Source organism: Lontra canadensis, unplaced genomic scaffold, assembly GCF_010015895.1.
Source record: "Lontra canadensis isolate GAN:19392208 unplaced genomic scaffold, GSC_riverotter_1.0 scaffold13, whole genome shotgun sequence".
In the NCBI taxonomy this organism is placed as follows: Eukaryota; Metazoa; Chordata; class Mammalia; order Carnivora; family Mustelidae; genus Lontra; species Lontra canadensis.
The window spans coordinates 17925546-17946292 of NW_022631007.1; the positions used below are offsets into that span (position 1 = coordinate 17925546).

The 20747-nt window shown below is 60.5% G+C and overlaps 1 protein-coding gene across 3 annotated transcripts; it reads left to right on the plus strand.

Moving 5' to 3' along the window:
• Positions 1–1623: 1623 nt before the first annotated feature.
• Positions 1624–10261, plus strand: GPR35 (G protein-coupled receptor 35). 3 transcript variants are annotated; one of them, XM_032857671.1, is made up of 2 exons: positions 1624–1765; positions 8881–10261. In XM_032857671.1, exon 2 carries the CDS (start codon positions 8891–8893, stop codon positions 9806–9808), a length of 918 nt encoding a protein of 305 aa, XP_032713562.1. In that variant the 5' UTR covers positions 1624–1765; positions 8881–8890; the 3' UTR covers positions 9809–10261. The 3 variants fall into 3 exon arrangements, with proteins under 3 accessions (XP_032713562.1, XP_032713561.1, XP_032713563.1); XM_032857670.1 differs by lacking the exon at positions 1624–1765 and adding an exon at positions 4742–4897; XM_032857672.1 differs by lacking the exon at positions 1624–1765 and adding an exon at positions 4742–4897 and having other exon boundaries at positions 8884–10261.
• The last annotated feature ends 10486 nt before the right edge of the window (positions 10262–20747 follow it).

Genomic DNA, 20747 nt, shown 5'->3' on the forward strand with positions numbered 1-20747 from the left:
AGCTCAGGTCATGATCCCGGGGTCCTGGGATCGAGCCCCACGTTGGGCGCTCTGCTCATCAGGGAGTCTGCTTCTCCCCCAACCTCTCCCCCCTCACAATTTCTCTCCCTCCCTCTCTCTCTCTCAAATAAATAAAATCTAAAATCTAAAAAAAATAAAATGTCCTTTAAAATGTAATTCAATGTAATTTAGTAATTACATAAATATTATGTAGCTCTAAAGCCAAAGCCACAAACCAAGGGATATTCCTATATATAGAAGTCTAGTTTCTATCCAGTCTCCCTTCACCTCCTTTCGGCCTATTCCCTGTAGGTAATAATTTAATTTAAAACAAATTTAATGGCTTATCCTTCCATTTGTAAAGACAAGCTGCTGGCGTGCTGTAAATCAATAAAGACACATCAGTGCTTTTTCTCACTTAGCAATCTATCCTGGAGAAAACCATTTAGTAACATATAGAATATTTCTCCTTCCTTTTTACAACCTCCTGGTGCCCCGCGGTGTAAACAGCAAGCACTTCATGCATGCAAGGCCCTCTGACGTCTGAATGACTTTCAGGCTGTGCTACCCTACCGCACGGCAAGAAATAGACCCTCCAGTCTCCTCTTCCTCACTGGGCTGGTCTGTGTGTGGGACAGATTCCTGGAACCAGGATGATTGGGTCAACAGGCAAGGCATCTCTAAGTTTGTGTGATTTCTAGGTTCCCTCCGATGGGGTTCATATCACGTTAAATCCCAACAGATGACATCCGAGGCTATCTCCCCCAGAGATGGCTGTCAGACACCAGGATATAGCCTCATCTGACAGGGACAAATTGTGCTGCAGGACACTTTTAATTTCTATTTCTCATTTCATGAATATGCTGAGCATTGTTTCCGATCTCCAATGAACCCTCTCTAGCTCATGGTTCCTCTTCTGTGAATCTGTTCCTCTCTGCTCTCCGTTGGTGTCCTGCCCAACTTCCAGAGGAAGTGGTCCTTCGGAGCGGTAGGGGGAATAACATGGACGAGCAGGAATTGCTCAGCAGTGTTGGTCTGGGGAAGCTGAGGACCCCTGTCTGGGCATCTCTGCGGGTGCTGGAAAAGTAAGCCTCTCCTTGGGCCTCGCGCCCACAGACTGGCTCAGAGAAGCCCAGGCAGGAGACCGGCTGCCCTGGGAGGTGGGCGGTGGGACCCCTCCTGAAGACACATGCCCTTTCCGGGGAGATTGCCCTTCTCGGGCTCCCTCCATGTCAGCTGTGGACATTCACGGTGACTTCCGGGTGGAGTGAGCTCGTGCTCTCCACCCGTCACACTCTCAGCCTGGGCCCAGCCCCGCAAGTCTCAGCAGGCAGTTGCTTGAGGTGGGAGGACCACCTGGAAGAGGAGGCCTCCTGGGGAGGGTGGGCGCAGTGAGTGGGGACAGCTCCCGGGTGGGCTCTGGGCTCCAGGACCACCGTGTCTGCCTACCCGGGGATGGAGGTAGGGTGGTGCTGGTGCTGGTGCTCATCCCCAGGCGTGAGAATAGTCAGGGGACCTGGCATGGGGCCAGCGGCCAGCCTTGCAGCCACAGAGCGCCTTGGGCAGACAAAGGGGAAGGAGGTCTGTCAGAGTAAAGGAGCGAGTTCAGGAGGTTAACAACAGTGTGAAAAGCAGCTGGAGCAGCACCACCCCACCCCACCACCCCTGTCTGGCAGGGTCCCAGGGGGCTCCGAGCAGCAGCAGAGGCCAGAGGACGGCCCCTTGAGGAGCCAGCCCCGAGGAGGGCAGCAGCAGCTGTGCAGGGGTGAGTGAGCCATCCCAGGGCAGCTGGGGGCCCTGGGGTCAGCCATGGGGCCAGCACCTGCTGCCATCTCCCCAGAGCAGCAGCCTGCCCTGCTGGATGCAGCTATGGGGCATGGGATGTGCCAGATGGGGACACTTCTGTCACCTGCAGGTGTCTAGATGCCCCGAGGCATCTTCCAGCTAGGGGGAAAGGTGCAGCTGAGCAAAGCAGAGGGGGTGGGAGGCAAGGGGGTGGACAGCTGCCAGAGCCTAGTCCCAAGTGTCTGAGGGCAGAGGCTTCGGGAGGCTGCGCCCTGCTGTTGGTGAAGGGGATGGGGTAGATGCAAGGAAGGACAGGGAAGGGCAATGCCCAGGGAACTCCCATGCTAAGCCTGTGTGAGTCTGCTAGGCTGTGGCATTGGGAGTGGGAGGGACAGGATAGCAACCCCCCATCGGCCCCTCAGATCCCCTTGTTCCCATGTGAGCCACCCCTGTGATGTGACAAAGGATGCCAGCAGTGGGAGCAGGAGCAACCCAGCCAAAGTTGCAAGACCTCAGGACCTCAGGCTGCCTCAGGACCTGGGAACCCCTTAGGATCTCAGGACCCTTCAGGACTCCAGGACTTCTTCAGGACCTAGGGACCCCTCAGGACCTCCTCAAGACCCCCTCAGGACCCCAGGACCACCTCAGGGCCCCTCAGTACACCTCAGGAACACTTAGGACCTCAGAACCCTCTCAGGACCCCTCAGGATGCCCTCATATCCCCAAGTTGCCCAGTGTCCCTTGTCCTATGGTGGCTTCTCCCTTCTGGCAAAGCCCCCCCTCCCACCTGGCTTGGGCTAATCTCCATCCGGAAAGGACTGTGGATGTGCTGTCTGGGTGCCTGGCTTGACCAGACCCTCTGTCTGGCGCTGTGGGGTCCCAGTCGGCCCAGCAGTGCCCTCCTGGGCGCAGGGTGAAGAGGGAACAAGGGGCTCCAGGGGGAAGGTTTCCGAGGGTGTGCTGAGGGGAAGCGCAGAGAGCAAGACCAGGAGCACTGGATGACCAGAGCCAGGGCTGCCCACCCCAGGACTCCAGGGCTCCAGAGAGCCGTCCTAGACCCGTGGCCTCTGTGTCGAGCCCTGGCGTGTGCGACTCTCAGGTCACAGATAGCATGAGAGGTCTAGAGGCCAAGAAGTGTCAGAGCTGAGTGTCAGACCACAAGGCTCTTCCTGCCACCACAGATGTGCGTGCCAACTTCTGGAAACAGGGCAGCCATCCTCCAGTAGCCCCCTCAGAGGCTGTTCCCCACAGGCCTGGGCCTGGGGCTTTGGCTGGAGGCTGGGGGCAACTTATCCTTGGCCTTCCATGCACCCCAGCCATTTCCTGGGGTACAGGGTAGATGCCAGAGGGGAGAGGCCTTGGGGGGCAATGTAGCCAGGAAGGTGTGACTGTCCTCTCCCTCTGGGGAGTTGAGCTGGGTCTGAATGCTAAGGGAAGACCACAGGGCCAGGGGACACTGGAGAGAAGAAGCCCTCCTAATGGGGGACAGTGCTGGGGGCGTGACTTAGGGACAGGCCAGCAGCAGTTCCATTCTGGGGAGGAGTTCCGGAGTGTTTCCTGTGCGTGAGAGGGACACTAGTCTGCCAAGAGTGAGGAGGAGCTCTCGTGGCAAGAGGATGTTGGATGGGGGTGGAGGGTCTGTGAGGAAGAGCAGGAGAGGGTGGCCAGGGCCCCCCTGCTGAGGAGGGGAGGGGCACTCAGGAGATGGATGGCAGGTGGGACTGACCCCTCCCATGACCCCTCCCACCCCATGGTGTCCCCAGCACCCCCTCCCCCACAAGTTTCCCCATCCCCTGTTTCCCCCTGTGGCACCCTCATCTGGCCAGACTGGTGGGAGGGGAAGAGGTTTCCCAGACCAGGTTTCTGGGAAGAGGAGAACAGAAAGTGTCCATGGTGGGGAGATGACAGAAGCTTGGGTCCTCTGTCTGCTCAGCTCCACAGATAGACTAGACTTGTGGCTGAGTCCAGGTTCCAGAGGCCTCACAGTTTCCAGACACCAGGAGCCTGGGCCAGGACTGGGGCCAGGGTGCGGCAAGGGCGGCCCTGGCCTCAGGCCGAACATCTCAGAGGCTGCCAGCACCCAGTCATGGGTACTGACGGGGCTTTGATGCTATGTCTGACTACACAGAATCAAGGGCACCAATCCTCCATGAACGTGAACATGAATTGGCCCTGTGCTAAGGGCGGTTGGTAGGACTGGTATTCTTTTGCTTCAGGCTCCAATGTGGCAGGGAGGGGAGGTCGTGAAAGACCAGCCTCTACCCAGCCACCAGTCCGGCTCCGAAGTGGCCTGTCCAGCACTGGGGAGTTCCACTCAGACTTCCCCTCCACCCGCAGAAAGGGTCATGTCTCAGAGCAGGCGGCCAGCCACCTCCCCTGCCTGCTGTGGGCTTCAGGCTGTGGGAGAGAAGCTGCCTCCCTTCCTCCTCCTCCTCCTCTAGGCTAGCGCACTCCTTCCCTGCCCCATGGGCACACTTCCACCTTTCAGAAAGCCCTTCCATCTCCACCTCCTCCCACCATTCAGGCCCAGCTCAAGTGCCGCCTCCTCCAAGAAGCCTCCTGTCCTAGTCTGCCTTCTGTGAACACCCAGGAATAGGGAGCCGATGGGAGTGCATGCCCCACTCTGCATGAGGGCACACCTACATGGGTGGCCTGCGTCCCACTGCCACGTCCTGTGCGGCGCCCAGGCGGGGGCCCCAAGGGTGGGCACAAAGGGGGAGCAGTGAGGTCAGAGCAGATGCACCTTTTAGCTTGGGGAGTTGACCCTGGGTGGGTCAAGGCTGCACTGCCCGGTGTCCTCAGGGCCCTTTGCCCTCTTCCTTGGCACTTTGATTCCTCATTTGATCCAGGTGGGCGGGGGCATCATTCTCAGCAGGCGAGGGGAGTGAGGGGAGCTTGGGGAGGGCAGGAGTGCCCACAGGCTGCAGCGTTTCCTGGGCCCGCCCCTGGGCTGCAGCCTGGAGCTCTGTGCAGTGACTCAGCGGCCAAGTTCACTTCCCTAGAAGGCCCAGCTGCACATGGCAAGGATGCACATTTTGTCATCAGCGGAGTAGCCCCAAGTGTCCAGAGGGGTGGAGGACCAGGAGGAAGAGGGAGCACGTGGGCTCTGCAGGTGCGAAGCAGGGGAGGGACCTGGGAGTCCCGCAGGTGGTGGCCGGGAGGGAGGGCAGACTGGGGGAGGAGGCTCCCAGGGGCTCCACGGGGTGTGGGGGTGCTTGCAAGTCCTGCTCTGCCAGGCCTGTGTTGGTGGTTCAAGGCTGCCACCAGCAAGAGAATGGACCTGGGCTGCAATCTGGAGCCAGCCCTGTGCTCCCAGGCCTTGCGAACCCCGGGGGTGTACGGGGCCTCTGCCCCTGGGAGGGAGCCTGCCTCACAGTCCACACGGAGGCCCCAGCCCACCCTGTGCTCCCCTCCAGGCCACAACCAACTGGTCAGCACACTTCAGGGGGCCTTCCTTTGTGCCCTGCACCGAGGCATTGATGTGGCTGAGAGCAGGAGGTCCCTGACCCGAGCTAGAACAAAGTACACAGCCTACTACTTTAACCCATGAGAAATTCTTTCTAGAAAACCGGACCGAGTGGCATGCTCAAAATGGCTGGGGACGCCAGGGACGGACAGAGAGATAGAGAGGGAGGAGCCATGCTGGGACCCCGGTCAGGCTGGGCCTAGAGGGATGGGCCTAGGGCCACTGTGGTGGGGGAGGGTGGAGACAATACCCCTCTTCAGGAGCCTCTGTGCAGGGAGTTCTGGTGGCAGGGTCTAGGGGAGCGCCACCCAGCCCCTCCCTCCTCTGGGTTTCAGTTCCTACCTCTGGGAATGGGAGCATTCCCTCGCCCCTCACAGCTCTGCCAGGAGAGATGCTGGGGTGGACTGCAGGGCCCACACGGAGGCCCACAGGTGCCTGGGGCTAAGTGAGGGCAGGGCCAGAAGGCCTGGAGGAGCAGGGGGCAGGGGGGAGGCCTGGTCTGGAGAGCTGGCTTCTGAAGAGGTGAGCTTGAGAGGGGACACCTGGGGGAAGGGAGGGAGGAGCAGAGCGGTAGGAAGTCCCCTGTCCAAGGGAGTGGGGGGGGGCCGTGCAAGGAGAGGGGGGCGGTGCACAGGTGGCCCTCCTGCTGGGATGCTGGCCATGGAGGCAGGGAACACCACCCTGCAGCCCCTGGGGGCCCAGACCTGGGCCAGCTGCTTACTTTGCGTGCGGGCAGGGAGGACTGGCTGGCCTTGCTCTCCTGGCTGTTTCCAGGACGCTCCCTCTCACCCAACATGCTGGTTCTCTGTCTAGGAAGGCAGTGCTGGCTCCCACTTCCTTTCCCAGAAACTACCCTAGGCAGCCCAAGACTCCTACCTCGTTTGAGACTCTGAAGCCCACTTTGCGGGCTATGACCAGGATCTGAGAAACCAGAAGAGAAAGTGTCTGAGGGCCGTATTCCTGCTATAGGGGTCTGTCTGGCCACACATCCATCTCACTCACACACAACCAGCCTGGATCCTGGAGGATTTCCTGTGTGCAGTACCAGCTCCAGAAGCCCCTACAGCGCTCAGGCACCTGGGGTCTGCACCCCACCCTCTGCCCGACTTCCTACTCCATGGCACCCGCTCCCAGACAGCAGGGAGGGCTGGCGGAGGCCGCGGGGTGCGCGGGCCTCCCAAATGCCACCACGGGCTACTTTCAGGTCATTGCAAAGGTCTGTCAGCGCAGAACCGAGGGCACATTTCCACGCAGGTGGGGAAGCTGACTGAGCTCAGCCTCAGGAAGGAAGTGGGGCCTTGGAGGTGCTACCCACCCCCAGCCTCCCCCCGCAGGAAACTCAGAGCCTCTGGCTACCAAGCACTTGCCCTGTGCCCATGGGGCCCCAGACACTAGGGTGGTGGCCACAGAATGTCTACTGGAGGTGACAAGCCTGCATATCTGAGCAGAAGACCCGCTGGGTCCCTGCCTTGGGCACAGATCCCTGTGTCAGGGTCAGACCCAGGCAGGGGCATGTGCTGACTCTGATGGCTTCTGGGGGCCTCAGGCCACTTGGGTTGGACCCTGGGGCAGGATTTCCTGAGCTTTTACAGTGACAGCCTTGGAAGCTGGGCAACTCTCCCCAGTCTCAGTGTGTGCCCTCAACACCTTGCCAAGTTTGCATCCTCTCCCTGGGGCACACTGAGTCTTGCGTGCAAGCCACACTCCTAGGAGTGTGCGATGGGACAGCCAGCCCACGGCCGCTTGCGCTGCTGGCCAAGGTGCAAGGGACTGGCCCTGGACCCAGAGCAGGTGGGCAGAGCAGGGCCCACAGCATGGAAGGACCCAGATTCCACACAATCACGGCATGTTCCCAGCAGCTTCTGAGGATCCTGGGCTGCGGGGGGACCTGAGCAGAGCCCGCCTGGCAGGTCACCTGTGTTTCTGGGTGAGCTGCAGTTGTGAGAGCAGGGCAGGCAAGGAGGAAGGACCCCCATGGATGGTTCCAGTAGGCACTGGGGGTCCGTGGAGCCTGGCTGGCTTGTAGTCTGAGGGGCCTCTGAATCTGGGTGTCAGAACAGAGAGAAAACCAGAATCCTTTAAGAAAAAAAAGGAGAGTATCATTAGCAATGTGTGGAGTCTTTACATGCAGTGAACAGTTCATACATCTTTAATTGCTGGCAAGTGTGCCATTTTCAAATTCAAAAGGGATGAAGTGGGATAATCTGGCAGAATATTTCTGTTTCCGGCTGAAATCTGTGCTCCTGCTTCCCTAATGGACTGTGACCTAGAGGTCCCAAGGGGATTGCAGTGAAGAAATGAGCTCCCTTCCCACCCGCCCAGCCCCAGGCACTAATGAACCTAATGGTTCTGGATATTTCTCCCTTTCCTGTGTGGGGAGGAGGCAGGGACGCAGAGCCCGCCCAGGAACCCTCCCTTCCATACACACTCCTGGAGAGCAGGGAGCCCCCAGAGATCCTGGTACTCATGCGGGGAGGGGCGGCCACTCCCACCCTGTCCCCCCAGGCCCCCAGCCAAAGGAACCAGGGTGGGGGTGCTTGATGGGAGTGTTCCCTGTGCCAGACACTGGGCACACAGGCTACCCATGCAGGTGCCCCGTGATCCCACGTGTGTGACACCAGTACCCCATTCTGCTGGAGTGCCTGAGGCCCGCCCAGCTTGGGGAGAATCCAGAGTCCAGTTCCTAGATCATGGGCCATGCCGTGGGTGTCAGAGCCCTGACCAAGTCTACCCTGACTCTGGGGCTGTGTCCTGGAGCGTGTCTGGGGAGTGAGGGGGCTGCACGGGGTGGTGGAGGGTGAGGTCTTATGGTGGCCTTAACGATGACAGGGATGGATGCCCAGGGCTCCCCAGAGGCCTGCTCCGACCCGCTGGTCTGGGCCTGAAGGGGCAGGGCTGCCATCAAGGCTCTGACCACAGAGGACTCAAGGGGCCCTTCCAAGTGGGACCCTGGTGCATAGGACTGGGGTAGGCGGGGCCTCGGTGAGAGGGTTGTGCCTGGGGCCTGTGGCGGCTGTCCCCCAGGAAGATGATGTAGGGCAACAGCATGGGAGGGAGACCAGAGTCCTAGGCTTTCTGGGGAGCCGTCCTGAGCCGCAGCCCTGCCGCCTGGCCCTCTGCCGACAGGAGCGGCTGGGTGGGAGACAGCGGGGGTGTGAGGGTGGCTCACAGATCAGCACCTCCTGTGGCTAGGTACAGGGAGGGGCAGAGGGGCCCTCTCAGCGGGCTCAGGCCCTCGGGACCTGAGCACTGGCACACTGACCACTGTGAGCTCCTCCACCCTCCTTTCTGCCCAGCAGCAGACGCGTCACAGGCCAAGAGGGCTGGGGAGAGGGGAGGAGATCTGGTTCTGTCTCTGGGCCACCTGGCTGTGTGACCCTGCCCCCTGCCACGGCTTCCCCCCCTCCCCACCGACCCAGCCTCTGAGAGCTTTGGGTTTCCCTCTCAATCCAGTGCGTGGGGATTTGGGTCTGGCCTGGAGGGTGACACGCAGCTCCTGATGATTTCTATGATTTTCTTGGGGAAGGTGAGTCTGGCTCCTGGATGTGGGCTGGAGGTGGGTGGGGCCCTGCCAACCCCACGCCCCCCTTCCCTGCCTGCCATCCTTATCCTCTGCTTCTCGCCCTCAGCAGCGGGACCATGAGCAACAGCACCTGTGTCTCCAAACAGCTCACCTGGCCCCCCTTGGTCAAGACCGTCCTCTCTACCTACACGGGGCTGCTGCTGGGTCTGGGGCTGCTGCTCAATGGCCTGGCGCTCTGGGTGTTCTGCAGCCGTATGCGGCGGTGGACTGAGACCCGCATCTACATGGTCAACCTGGCAGTGGCCGACTTCTGCCTGCTCTGCGCCATACCCTTCTTCCTACACTCCCTGAAGGAGAGGACCACAGACACGCCCTTCTGCCAGCTCTCCCAGGGTGCCTACCTGGCCAACAGGTACATGAGCATCAGCCTGATCACAGCCATCGCCGTGGACCGCTATGTGGCCGTGCGGCACCCGCTACGTGCCCGGGCACTCCGCTCCCCTCGTCAGGCTGCGGCTGTGTGCGCGGCGCTCTGGGCACTGGTGGCCGGCTTGCTGGGGCTGCGCTGGGCCCTGGGCATGCAGGAGGGCGGCTTCTGCTTCTCGAATGCGTCCCGGCAAAGCTCCAACACCATGTTCTTCTCCCTGCTGGGCTTCTTCCTGCCGCTGGCCGTGCTGGTCTTCTGCTCCCTGCGCGTGGTCACTGCCCTGGGCCAGAGGCCGACAGCCACCCCGGACCAGGCAGAGGCGACCCGGAGGGCCACCCGCATAGTCTGGACGAACCTGGCTGTGTTCGTGGTCTGCTTCCTACCCATTCACGTGGTGCTGATGGTGGTCGTGGCCACGAGCTTGAACACCTCTGCCATCTGCTATGCGCTCGTCATCACAGGCAAGCTCTCGGATGCCAACTGTTGTCTGGACGCCATCTGCTACTACTTCATGGCCAAGGATTTCCAGGAGGCGTCTTCACTGGCCTCGATGCCCATTGCCAAGGCCCACAGGAATGAGAACTCCCTCTCTGTGACCCTTGCCTAGAACAAGTCGTGGACACATGGGCCAGGTCCCAGGCTCTCCGGGAGGCCCTGCCTTCTGGGGCATCCCTGAACTCACTGTGGCCGTTGGGCATGCTCCAGGAGCCTGGCAGGGTGGAAAGGGTGCGGGCACGGACCCTGAGGCAGAGTTGTCCCAACCCCTGGGATGGAAGAGGGTCAGGACCAGAGCAGGAGGCCTGAAGGCTGAGTGAGGCCAATCTTGGACAGGGCCAACCCTGGAGCGCTCAGAGTCTGGTACCCCTGGGGTACTGGAGTGCATGCTTGCTCTGTGCTGTGAGGCCTCAGTGGGCAGCCTTCTGCTGTCCCCCAGGGCTGGGCCTGGACTGTCAAGGCTGTGTGAGTGCAGTGCACGTGTCCCCCACGCTCTCATGGTGGGAGGCTGGGGTGTCTTTCTAGGTGGATCTCAAGGACTCTCCATCCAGGGGCTCTCCTTGGGCCCCCCCACCTGCTTCCCAGCCCCCGGCCCACTCCCAGCCATCTGCAGGTCTCCAGGGGCCTATGGGCAGCTCCCGGAAGGGCCATGGTAAAGGCCCACGGCCTGCTTTCCTCCTGCCAAGGAAGAATCAAGACCGCTCGACCCCCTGTAGGGGCTGCACAGATGCAATGGGCTGGCGGTGGGCTGGGGGACAGTGGGGAAGGGGCCAAGGTCTGTCGAGGGGGCACGGTCCCTTCATGATTTCTTCAGGGAAGCTGGAGGACCCTGCCTGGGGGCTGCAGAACCTGGAGGTCCTCAGGCGGGGGTGGGGGTGACCAGGCTGGTGTGAGCTGTACCCTAACCCCTCATTGGCCTCCCTGCATGGGCCTGGGCACCCCCACTCAGGCTGGAACTACCAGGGCCTTCTAGGGGCCCCCTGTGGTGCTGGCCCAAAGGGCTTGGCTTCGAACCCCAGCCCACCTGCCTCCCTGGGCACCAAAGAGCCTCCCTATCCTGTTCTTCTGTCTGTGTGCTCGGAGCCCAAATGTCCTGGCTTTGGGCCCCTGCAGCTGAGGCAGTCCCTCAGGGGCCCCGCGGGGAGTGGTCCCTGCTCAGGGAGGTCCACGCTCAGGGGACCTCTGCTCAGGGATGGGGCGCTCAGGGGGCCTGTGCAGCTCAATCCACGGCTGTCCTATGCTGGAGCTCAGATGCCCACCTGCCGTTGGGGACCCCTGCCCTTCGTCACCTAGGGTAGGGAGTGCCGACCCTGCCCCCTCGACATGCACCAGGGCCGGGCCAGGCAGCACTCTGTCCTGAGAAGGCATAAAGATGTCCAGGCTTGTTGGGTGGAGCAGGGCCAGGGGGAATGCAGCCATGTGGAAGCAGGGGAGGTGTGAGCAAGGACTGCTGGGCCGACCCCCCACAGGCAGACCACCTCCCTCTCTTGCCCCCATCCTGCACCCCTAGCCCCATGTTCCCAACCTCATCCCGGGCTCCCCATGACTCCCCACACCCCTCACCCCATCCAGTGCTCCCCACTCATGACCTCCAGTGGCACCCTCCACACCTGGCACCAGGCCCCTCATCACAACCCCGCCCTTCCGGGGGTCTGGCCAAGTGGACAATTCCCAGGCCCCAACCTCTACCGCCCTGACCCTCCAGTGTTCTCCTTTTCCAAGGGACCACAGGGTCCAGAGAAGGTTTCTCACTGTAGGATGGGATGACCACTGGGCTGAGCAGCGAGCCAGGGCCAGGTGTAGACATCCAGGGCCGTCCTTGGCCAGATTTGGGGATCCAGGGAGAGAGGGAGAATAGGGCCTGGGATTCAGCTCCACCCCCCTGCTCCCTGCTTGCTCAGCATTGTAGGCTCTAGGAGGGGGACACCCAAGGGCCAGTGGGGAGCAGCCATACAGGAACAGAACTTTAGACCAAAGGCTGATGGGCCCCATGACAGAAGCTTCCTGAGCCTTGTGTTAAGAACTCTGAACCTCACTCTGGGCCCAGGGAGCAGTGCAAGCTGCACGGGTCGGAGCTGAGACTGGCCCAGCTCCCGGGTGTTCTCCCGTGCTCTAGGCTCGCCAGGGCTGTCCTTGGGAGGGCGGGGGCACTGGGAGGAGACCTCTGTGGGGTCTCCTGGTGGTGGGGCTGGAGCTGCTGGGTGGTGGAGGCAGCTGGCTATGCTCCCAGGACACCAGCCTCCTGAGGGGGGCCCCCATGGCTCCCCCTTGCTGGCCCCCATCTGTGGCTGGGGAAGGGGATGGGTGCACCCTCTGTCCCTCAGGCCGCTCCTGACTCCCAGCAAGTGCAGGCAGCTGGATTTTCACAAAATTCCCAAAGGAGCAAGAAAAGGAGCCAAGGCAAAAATCACAGATGTTAAACATCCAAAGAACTGACTTTTGGACACTAATCATGGTCCACACACTCTGAGAGACTTCTGGGCCGGGCCAGACCACGTGGAATACATTTGCCCTAACACCACCCCACTCTGGCCCAGATGGCTTACGGGGCAGTTGGGCACACTGGTCAGGACTGGGCTCACCATTAATTAGCAAGCAACAGGCATCTGAAAGCAGGCTCACTTTGAGGCTGCATCAACAGGAGTATAGGGCCCAGAATGTGGGAGGACACCAGTTTGTTCTCCTTCTGCTAGGCTTACTTCTAGGGTATTTTATCTGGCTAGGGACACTGTTCTGTCCCATGCCATAGTCACCTGGAGAGGGTCTGGAGGGTACAGGCTGGTGAGGGCCTGGCAGCAGCCAGAGGAAGTGTGAGCAGCAAGTGAAGGGAGGTGCCTTCACCTCCAGCAGATGAAGCAGGAGGTGGTGGCATCTGTGGTCTCCGAGCAGCAGACAGATCAGGATGGCTATGGAGAGCAGGGCCATGATGGGGAGGGACCCAGAGAACGGCCCAGGACCGGGGTGTGTCCAACCAGAGAGCTGCGTGAGACACAGCTGTACATATCCAGGAATTTGCACACAGAAGGAAGGTACTCCTGGGGGGACCGTGACACCTGATTCCTAATAGTCTGTGTGTCATCCGGCCGATGTCCCTTGTCTGTGGCTCTTTCCTCTGGGGCAGCTTGCTTCTCCATGAAGGCTCTCTGTCCCTGCTGGGGGTTGGAGCCTGGCTGCAGCTGGCCTCAAGAGAAAGTAGTCTAAGGGAGGAGGCTGGCAACCCATGGGCAGAGCTGAGCTTGGCCTCCTGTTATCGGGGACCCACCCACTGCTGTGCAGCAGAGAAACCTCTAAGAACACGTGTCTATCTTCTACGGGGCCAGGGTGTATCAACCAGAGGCAGTACCACAGCAAGGGGGCTCTGCAGGGTCTTGGGGAACAGGTGCAGGTGTGGGGTTGCTGCCCAGCCTCCAGCTCCCCCTGTGCAGGGGCATGGCAGGGTTTGGGCACCCCAGGGGCCCCAGTAAGGGGGGCAGAGGAATACAGTGTCCCTCCGACCAGAAGGTCAGTGCTTCAGGAAACTACTGCCCACATTCCCCAAGTGACCATCCAGATAGTGGCCCCCCAAGTCTAACCACATGAAACCCGCTGGGGGAAGCAGCCTCTCCATCTCATGAGCTGGCAGTGAAGGGGTCTTCCAGCTCCTGCCTCCCCGGAAGGGTACACAGGAGGGCAGAAATGACACTGACGACCAAGAGACCCCCCCCACACACAGGACTGGGACCACACACCTCTCAGAGCGGAGGTGTCCTCGCCACCCTTTCAGAGACCCTGCTGCACACAAGATGCCTGATGTGCTGGCGCCCATCGCCACGTCTGTGTGGCGGGCCGTCCCTCCCAGCGTCCTCCTAGCACCTGCCCTCAGCTCACCCCATCATGGCTTCGCAGGCCATGTTGTTCCACCGTGAGGTGTCCCCGATTCATGGGAAGATGGGCTCCCCCACATGCCTCTGCCTCCTTCCAGGCTCTCCCGAGCTGGGGCCAGTTCTCAATTTCCTCTGATGCCCTTCCTCCTGCAGGTGGTCAGCAGACCCTCTGCAGCCCCAGGCCTGGACCCTCTCCCTGGGGCTGCCGGTGCGGCCAAGGGCAGGGCTGCCCTGGTGCTCGGGCAGGCTCACACCCCGGCCTCGGGGTGGCTTCCAGAAGTCTCTGAGAGGGAGGCTTGCATGCAGGGGTTTCCCGAGGAGTGTGCTTGGGAATCTTACCCTCAATGGTACTAGCAGAGCGGGGAGGGCCGAGGGATCAGCTTCCGTACCCGTGGGGCCTCTGCGCTGAGATGACACAGCCGAGAACACAGGTTACCACGGACACACGGTCCCTGATGCCCTGTGTCACTTGCTGAGGGCAAGTCCAGAGGGGCTCTGGGCTGGGCTGTGAACTCTGGCAGGAAGGGCAGGCAGCATGTGCCTTGGTCATTATGGGGGCCCCCGGCAGCACCCCACAGGGTCCACTACAGCCTGCCACCCTGTCGGGCTGGGTGCTTGGAACCCTGAGAGGCAGCTCTCCTTGGCTGTGGGGGAGGGGGCTGTGGCCGAGGGTCTCTGGGTTCTCCCGTCCTGAAGGAGGCAGGTATCCTGTCCAGGGTCTCCCCAGCCTGTGCCAACCATGGATGTGTAGAGGTGGGGGGCACCAACTGGCCCAAACCGGCCTCCTGGAAGCCGCATGCAGGCCCTGCTCCGCCCCGTGTGGGAAGCCTGTCCCTGCAGGCTGGAAGTGCCCTCGCTCTCCGGCCCAGGGCTCCAGATGGCTGCAGAGGTGGCCCAGGGCTGTGGTCAGGAAGCAACGTGGTGCAGGGTGTCACAGATGGTAGGCAGACATAGCGGGAACCAGGCACACAGGGACTAGAGCAGGGGGCTCTGAGCAGGGGTGTCCCCCTGCCAGATGCCCTCAGACACATGACCATACCTGTGCACAGAGAGCACAGAGCCTGTGATCATGGCTTTGGGCTCCAGTATGGCTGTGCAGACAGTGGCCCAGCCCAGCTCCCCAAGACCCCAGGCCTCCCAGACTGGTCAGTACCCCCCAAGCCTGTGGCCCCTGCTGTCCACTCTGTGATCCCTGGCCTGTCCTCTCCCTGCTGGCCAGTGGAAGCTGGGCAAGGGCTCCCAGGTGCAGGGCCCCAGGCTGGCCTGCATAGAGCACCGTGCTTCCCACTCAAGGACCGCACTGCGCTCTCAAGCAGGTGTAGGGCAAGGGGGGACAGTTAGCATCTGTTTGAGGTAAGATAGTTGGGGGGAAGGAGTGAGGGACAGAGGTAGAGCTGGGGGACAGAGATGGGAAGACAGTGGGAGGGACAGAGATAGAGCTGGGGGAGAGAGAGGGAAAGACAGTGGGGGTCAGTGGGGGACAGAGGCTGAGAGGAGGGGGAGGAGAGAGAATGGGGGAGATGGGGGAGATGGGGGTTGGGAGAGAGCCTTTGGTGGGAGGGAGGGGAAAGGAGGGCCCCAAGGAGGACGGTGGACAGTGAGTGGGAGGGCCCCAAGGAGGACGGTGGACAGTGAGTGGGAGGGCCGAGCGGGGTGGCTGGGTTGAGGGAGATACGCAGACACAGAAGCAGGAAGACCAACAGAGTCAGAAGAGAAGACAAGCTCAGCCTGGTGATCCCACGGATCTCCTGATGGGCTGGGGGGTCCTCCCTCTTTGTAGACTGGCCTGTAGCCCCTGCCAGAGGAGTGTGGGGGCCCCGCTCCATGGGCCATGGGCTGATGGTCCTCAGACAGGGCCACAGGATGTTGGGGAGTAGAAGGGACAGTAAAGTCACAAAGGTCTTGGGCTGAGCTGGTGGAGAAGCCCAGAGAGGAGCCCCCATGGAGCCCCCTTCTGTGGCGGGGGCCACTGTCCTCATCCAGGCATCCAGTCCCTCTGGGTGGGGCAGGGGAGGTGGCCTCAGTGGAGCCTCTTGGGATCAAGACAGGGAGCCCTTGGGGCTGTTACTGGAAGTGGTGGGTGAGGGAGAGAGAGGGGGGAGGTCAAGGAGGAGGGGACCAGCGACAGCGACGTTTCCCTCCCTGCCCCCAGGTGAAGCTGGTCACTAGCTTCCCACCACCTGTCGGGGAACAGCTCCGATGGGTGCAGAGCAGACACAGCTGGGTGTGTGCCGTCCCATGTTACCAGGGTCTCCATCTGCTCATCCGGCGCTGGGGCTGCCCCTTAGTGGGCTCGGGCTCTGGGCGTTCTGCATCTGGGTGGATGAAGACCTGTGTCTACATGGCCAACCCAGCAGCGACCGACTTCCTGTGGCTGCTGAGCCCGCCCAGAGTCCTGCCCACGCTGGGCCAGGAGCTAGGGGACTTCGAAGGCCTGCTGTGTGGGGTCCCACGGGACTTCTACCATGTCAACCCCTACCGGAGCACGGGCCTCCCTGTGGCCATCCCTCGGACTGCGACACCACCTCCTGCTCTCCCTGCAGGCTCAGGCCTGGCGCAGCCCCCGCCGGGCCACCTTCACCGGCCTGGCCTCTGGCTGCTGATCTCCGGGACGGTGGCCCTGGTCGTGTCCCTGCTGCCTGCAGATGAGAACTTCCACTTCGGGCAGGGATATACCCGGGCCATCAAGACCTTTGCCTTCTCCCTGCCTTGGGTCTCCATCTCACTGCTCACCCTCAGCCTCAGCTCCACGGGCACTGCCCCAGGGGGCCGACCACATCCCCAGAGCCCTCCACATCATGGCTGTCAACCTGGCCACCTTCGTGCTCTGTGTCCTCCCAGTGCACGTGGCCTTGGTGGCCGAGCTTGCAGCCAAGCAGGCAAGTGCAGCCTGCCCCACCATCCAGCACGTCTCTGACTTGTGCGGGGGACCGCCCGCCTGGCCTTGATTTTCCGGGAATGGACGCGGGGCGCTCCTGCAGGTGACCACCCTGACCTGACCTGGGTGTCTGCAGTGGGGCAGCTAAGGAGAGTCCCACAGGAGGGACCCCACATGGCCCTGCAGCAGGCGGCACAGGCCCCCCACAAGGAAACAGTCCCCTCCCCGACCATGGCACCCACAAGAAGCAGCCTCCCTGATCACAGTACTGCTTCAAATTCATGAGTCCTCGGGATGGGGACTATTGCTCAGCAAGTAGAATTTAAGCAAGGAATTTAAGGATCACCCCCAGATCTTTGTTCTCCCTGCTCTGCTGGCTTGGACCCTTGGGCTGCTTCCTTTGCGGCATGCGCCCCCTCCCCAACCCCAGCCCTCAAGCTCCAGAATGACCCAGACTTATGCTAGGCTGACCTCCAACCTCTGTGCTCCACCCCTGCAGGTGCTCAGGAAGGGAAGGACCCTCTGAGCACCCAGGTAGCACTCCTTGGCAAGTACTGAGAAGGGTGTTTAAAAAAACACACATAGATCATGATTACACACCAAAATCTATCAAAGTTCCAAGGTCTCTCTTCAGGCCTGTAACACCACTGCAGACAGAAGCCCAGGATCCAGAAGCCTGGATCCCAGGGTTGTGGGACGCACGTTTACAGAGACACAGACAGCTAATTAAATTTAAAGACATTCCTTTGTAATAAATGTTCAATTGTGTTCCGGAAGCATGTCGAAGAGGTCTAGTCCCTACCTTTGGGGTGCTTCTCAGGGCCGCTTGTTCTGCTACACACATCACACCTCCTAGCACCAGCAGCAGCTGCCACCCCACAGCCCCATTCTCCACTCTGGGCCAGGCCCGGGGACGCCCACAGGCTAAGCTGAGAGGCCTGGTGACCCCCTCTGTTAGTGGAGGACGGGAGGGGCTCTCCCTCAATGCTGTGGCCATCAGGATGTGCCCATCCGGCTGGAGCCCGAGGGCCTGCCTGGGAATGGAGCTACAGGATCAGCACAGACACCTCCACTGAGAAGCCAAGGTAAGAGATAGCCCCCAGAGGCTCATGTTGGAGACTGGGGTCCCCAGACTTGGCCCAAAGATGCAGATGTGGATGCTCCTGAGAGCCTCAGGGGACTAGAGGGAGATTGGGAGACCCAGACCCCTGTCCCCTTCCCCCCACCCTCCTCCTCTCCCCTCTCCCACCCACCCCTGCCACCTGCCCCAGCCTCCTCAGAGCCATCTGCCTGGCAGGGCCAATCCGCGGGCCCTCGGGGTAGGTCTCCGGCCACACAGGCAGAATGAGAGCAGCAGGGCCTCCGGGCTGCACCCCAGGTTGCACCTGTCACCTGCAGGGCCACTGTGGTGGGGGCTGGGACTGTGATGGGTTGCAGCACTAGGATGGAGTGTCCAGGCCATCACGGGAGTGTGGGACCGTGATGACCGCCAGCCACGGGAAGCCTCAGTGCAGCACTGTGCAGTAGCAGGGCTAAGGAGGGCAAGCGGGGGCTTCCAGGAATTAGGGTGACCCTGTGCAGGTGCAGAGGGGTGTGACAGCGGGGAGGAAGAAAGGGACCCAGGCAGCAAGGAGGCAGATGGGACCATCTGCCCTCAGGGAAGCACTCTCTGGAGAAGGGGGCGGGACTAACCAAGTGGCCTGCTGTATCCTGTCTTTCTCAAGGACATGCCCCTCACCCCCCACCCCAAGGTATGGGCAGATGCTTCCCGACTGAACCCCCCGGGTGCCTCAAGATAACTTTGTTTAAACCAAAAACCTGGTTTATGGCTTGCCAAGCATACTTTGTACACTCGCTTTGTAAATGAGTGGCCTAAAGGAAAACTATCTCGTCCTTAACATAGGGATCAATGTTGGTACTCCCTGCATTCCTTGACCTTAAAACTCATGATTCCTGCCTATATGTTAAGCTATAATCTTTTTGAACTTTTACAAGAATGTACCTCTGACCTGTCGATTTGTGGCTCCTTATGTAAAAAGGTATATAAACTTTGTAAAAACTGTTCATTCTCTGGAACCCTTTCTTCCCTGTGAAGGTCATGTTTCCCGGGCAGCTGTTCTAATCTGGGCTTGAATAAAACTATTTTCTTCCTTTATTAGTGTTCTTTCTGGTCAGTTTGCATTGTCACTTGCTGGTCTGCAATCAACAAACTGTGCTGGTCAGGCGAGCTCCCCCTGCTGGCCGCCGGACACGCTAACCAAGGAGGTTCCTACTTCTTTCCACACCCCTCTCTCCTCCAATTTTTACTCCCTACCTGCCCCCTTCTCAGACCCCGGCAGCCTCTGGAAGCCTGCCTGCCACTGTCTGTTGGCCTCTGCCCAGGAGCCCAGTGAGCCTGTGCAGGATGGCCCTTGGTCCAGCAGTCAGGAAGGTGGTCCTTGCACCCCGCAGCAGGAGTGCAAATTCAGGGGGCGTGGTTACCAGCCTGTTTTCCTCTCTGCCTCAATGGTCTCGCTTGTAGCCTGAGGACTCTCAGATCCAAGGTCACACCTAGCACTAGGACATAGATGTAGGAAAGACATTAGAGTTTGAAGCCCACGGCCAAGAAAGAAATCTTGAGATGTCTTTGGTGCGAAAGGTGGTTTTATTAAAGCTTGGGGACAGGGCCCGTGGGCAGGAAGAGCTACTCCAGGGTTCTGAGGAGGGGCTCATTATATACTGTAAAGTTGGGAGGGGGTTAGGGAGAGCATAAGCCTCCCAGGTATTTTGGCAATGAGGTTTCCAGGATCCTGAGGGAGCTAACTATTACTGGGAAATGTCATTTATTACTGTTTAGTAAAAACTCAGTCATGAGACCCTCCAGATGTAATCGGTGGGTCATATGCTTGGGGGTGATGGCCAACACGTATCTTGTGGGGGTAGTGATAAAGGAAGTTTCCAAAGGAATTTCTATAGTTAAAGTAGACTCACAGGATCCTGGGGGTCAGGCTAAGATTGCCTGTGCCCTTAGGAAGGTGTCCACACGGAGGCAGCCGAGCTCCCAGGGGAAGGTCACTCTGCCCGTTTCAAGGACTTGTCAGTGGGCTGTAGGTAGTAAGGAAATTTAACAATTTTTCTTCTGCCTCTGTTTCCCACATCAGACATGACCACAGGTGGAGACTCACATGCTTGTCTAGATATTTAAAGCTTACATGTGTGCCTTTGAAGCCTGGTGTTGGTGCCTGTCCCAGGTACCTTCCCCCCACCCCCAACTCCGCCCCGAGCCCTAGATCACAGGGCTGAGGAGCTGTCCTCTTCCTGGTCCAGCCCTGGGAGTCTGAGCCATAGCGCCGTCTGTGGGACGAGGCCAGGACTCCTGGGTGACTCCCAAGCCATGGACAATGGTGGGGGGGGGCCTTCGTGGGTGCTCCTTTAGCCATCCCACAGGTTTTCGAGGAATCATCCAACAGCTAACATGAACAGAGGACAGGGCAGGCCCATCCTGCCCGTTCTCTCCCTTTGAGTGACTCTGAGGAACAGCCTCTGAGCTTCCTGGGAGGCCGTGTGGGTCCAGGCACTGCAGGCTCTCGTCCCTCTGTCTGTGACTCTGAGGTCCGTCCAAGAAGATGGCCAGCTGCTCACCATCTCCGGGCTAAAATGCCGGGGCGGCTCTGCCTCAGACTTGGGGAAGTGTGGTGGGGTCTGGAGGGCCCTGTGACAGTGCTGCCACAGTGCGCTGGACGGGAAAAGCTGAGAGGGAGGGTTGGCCACCCACAATATGCAGCGGGGTTCCGTGGATAAAACAGCCACCGGTATGGAGGCTGCAGCCGAAGACCAGGAAGATGGTTTACTGATGCAAGCACCAGACCTGAGAGCAGGGAAGCGGGTCAGGGGTCCTGGAAAACTTGGGGACCTTCACAGTTTGCCTGAGGTGGGCCTGGCTGAAGAGGGGCGGGTTTGACCTGTGACCTCTGTTCAGGGCGGCCTGGGGCACTTCCCTGGTGAGGTTGGGACTGAGTCCCCATAGGAGGCTAGGGGAGGTGGGCTGGAGGAGAGCGAGCCCATTTGAGCCCTCGGGGTCGTGGCGGGCCTCAGGTCCCCATTGGACACCCTCAGGGCCCCCTCATTCCTGTGGGAACCCCCGAAGTGTGCTCTGGGGCACTGGGTCCCGTCAGAATGGGGCAGAGAAAGAGTTCCCCCAGAAACAAGGGTGGAGGCGGGCTGCCCATGGAGGACAAGCCTCACCAGGAGCTGGATCCTGGGGCAAAAGGGGGGAGGTGGCCGGGCCACGGGGCAGGCCTCCCACAGCTGCGTACATGCTTGCGCCAGGA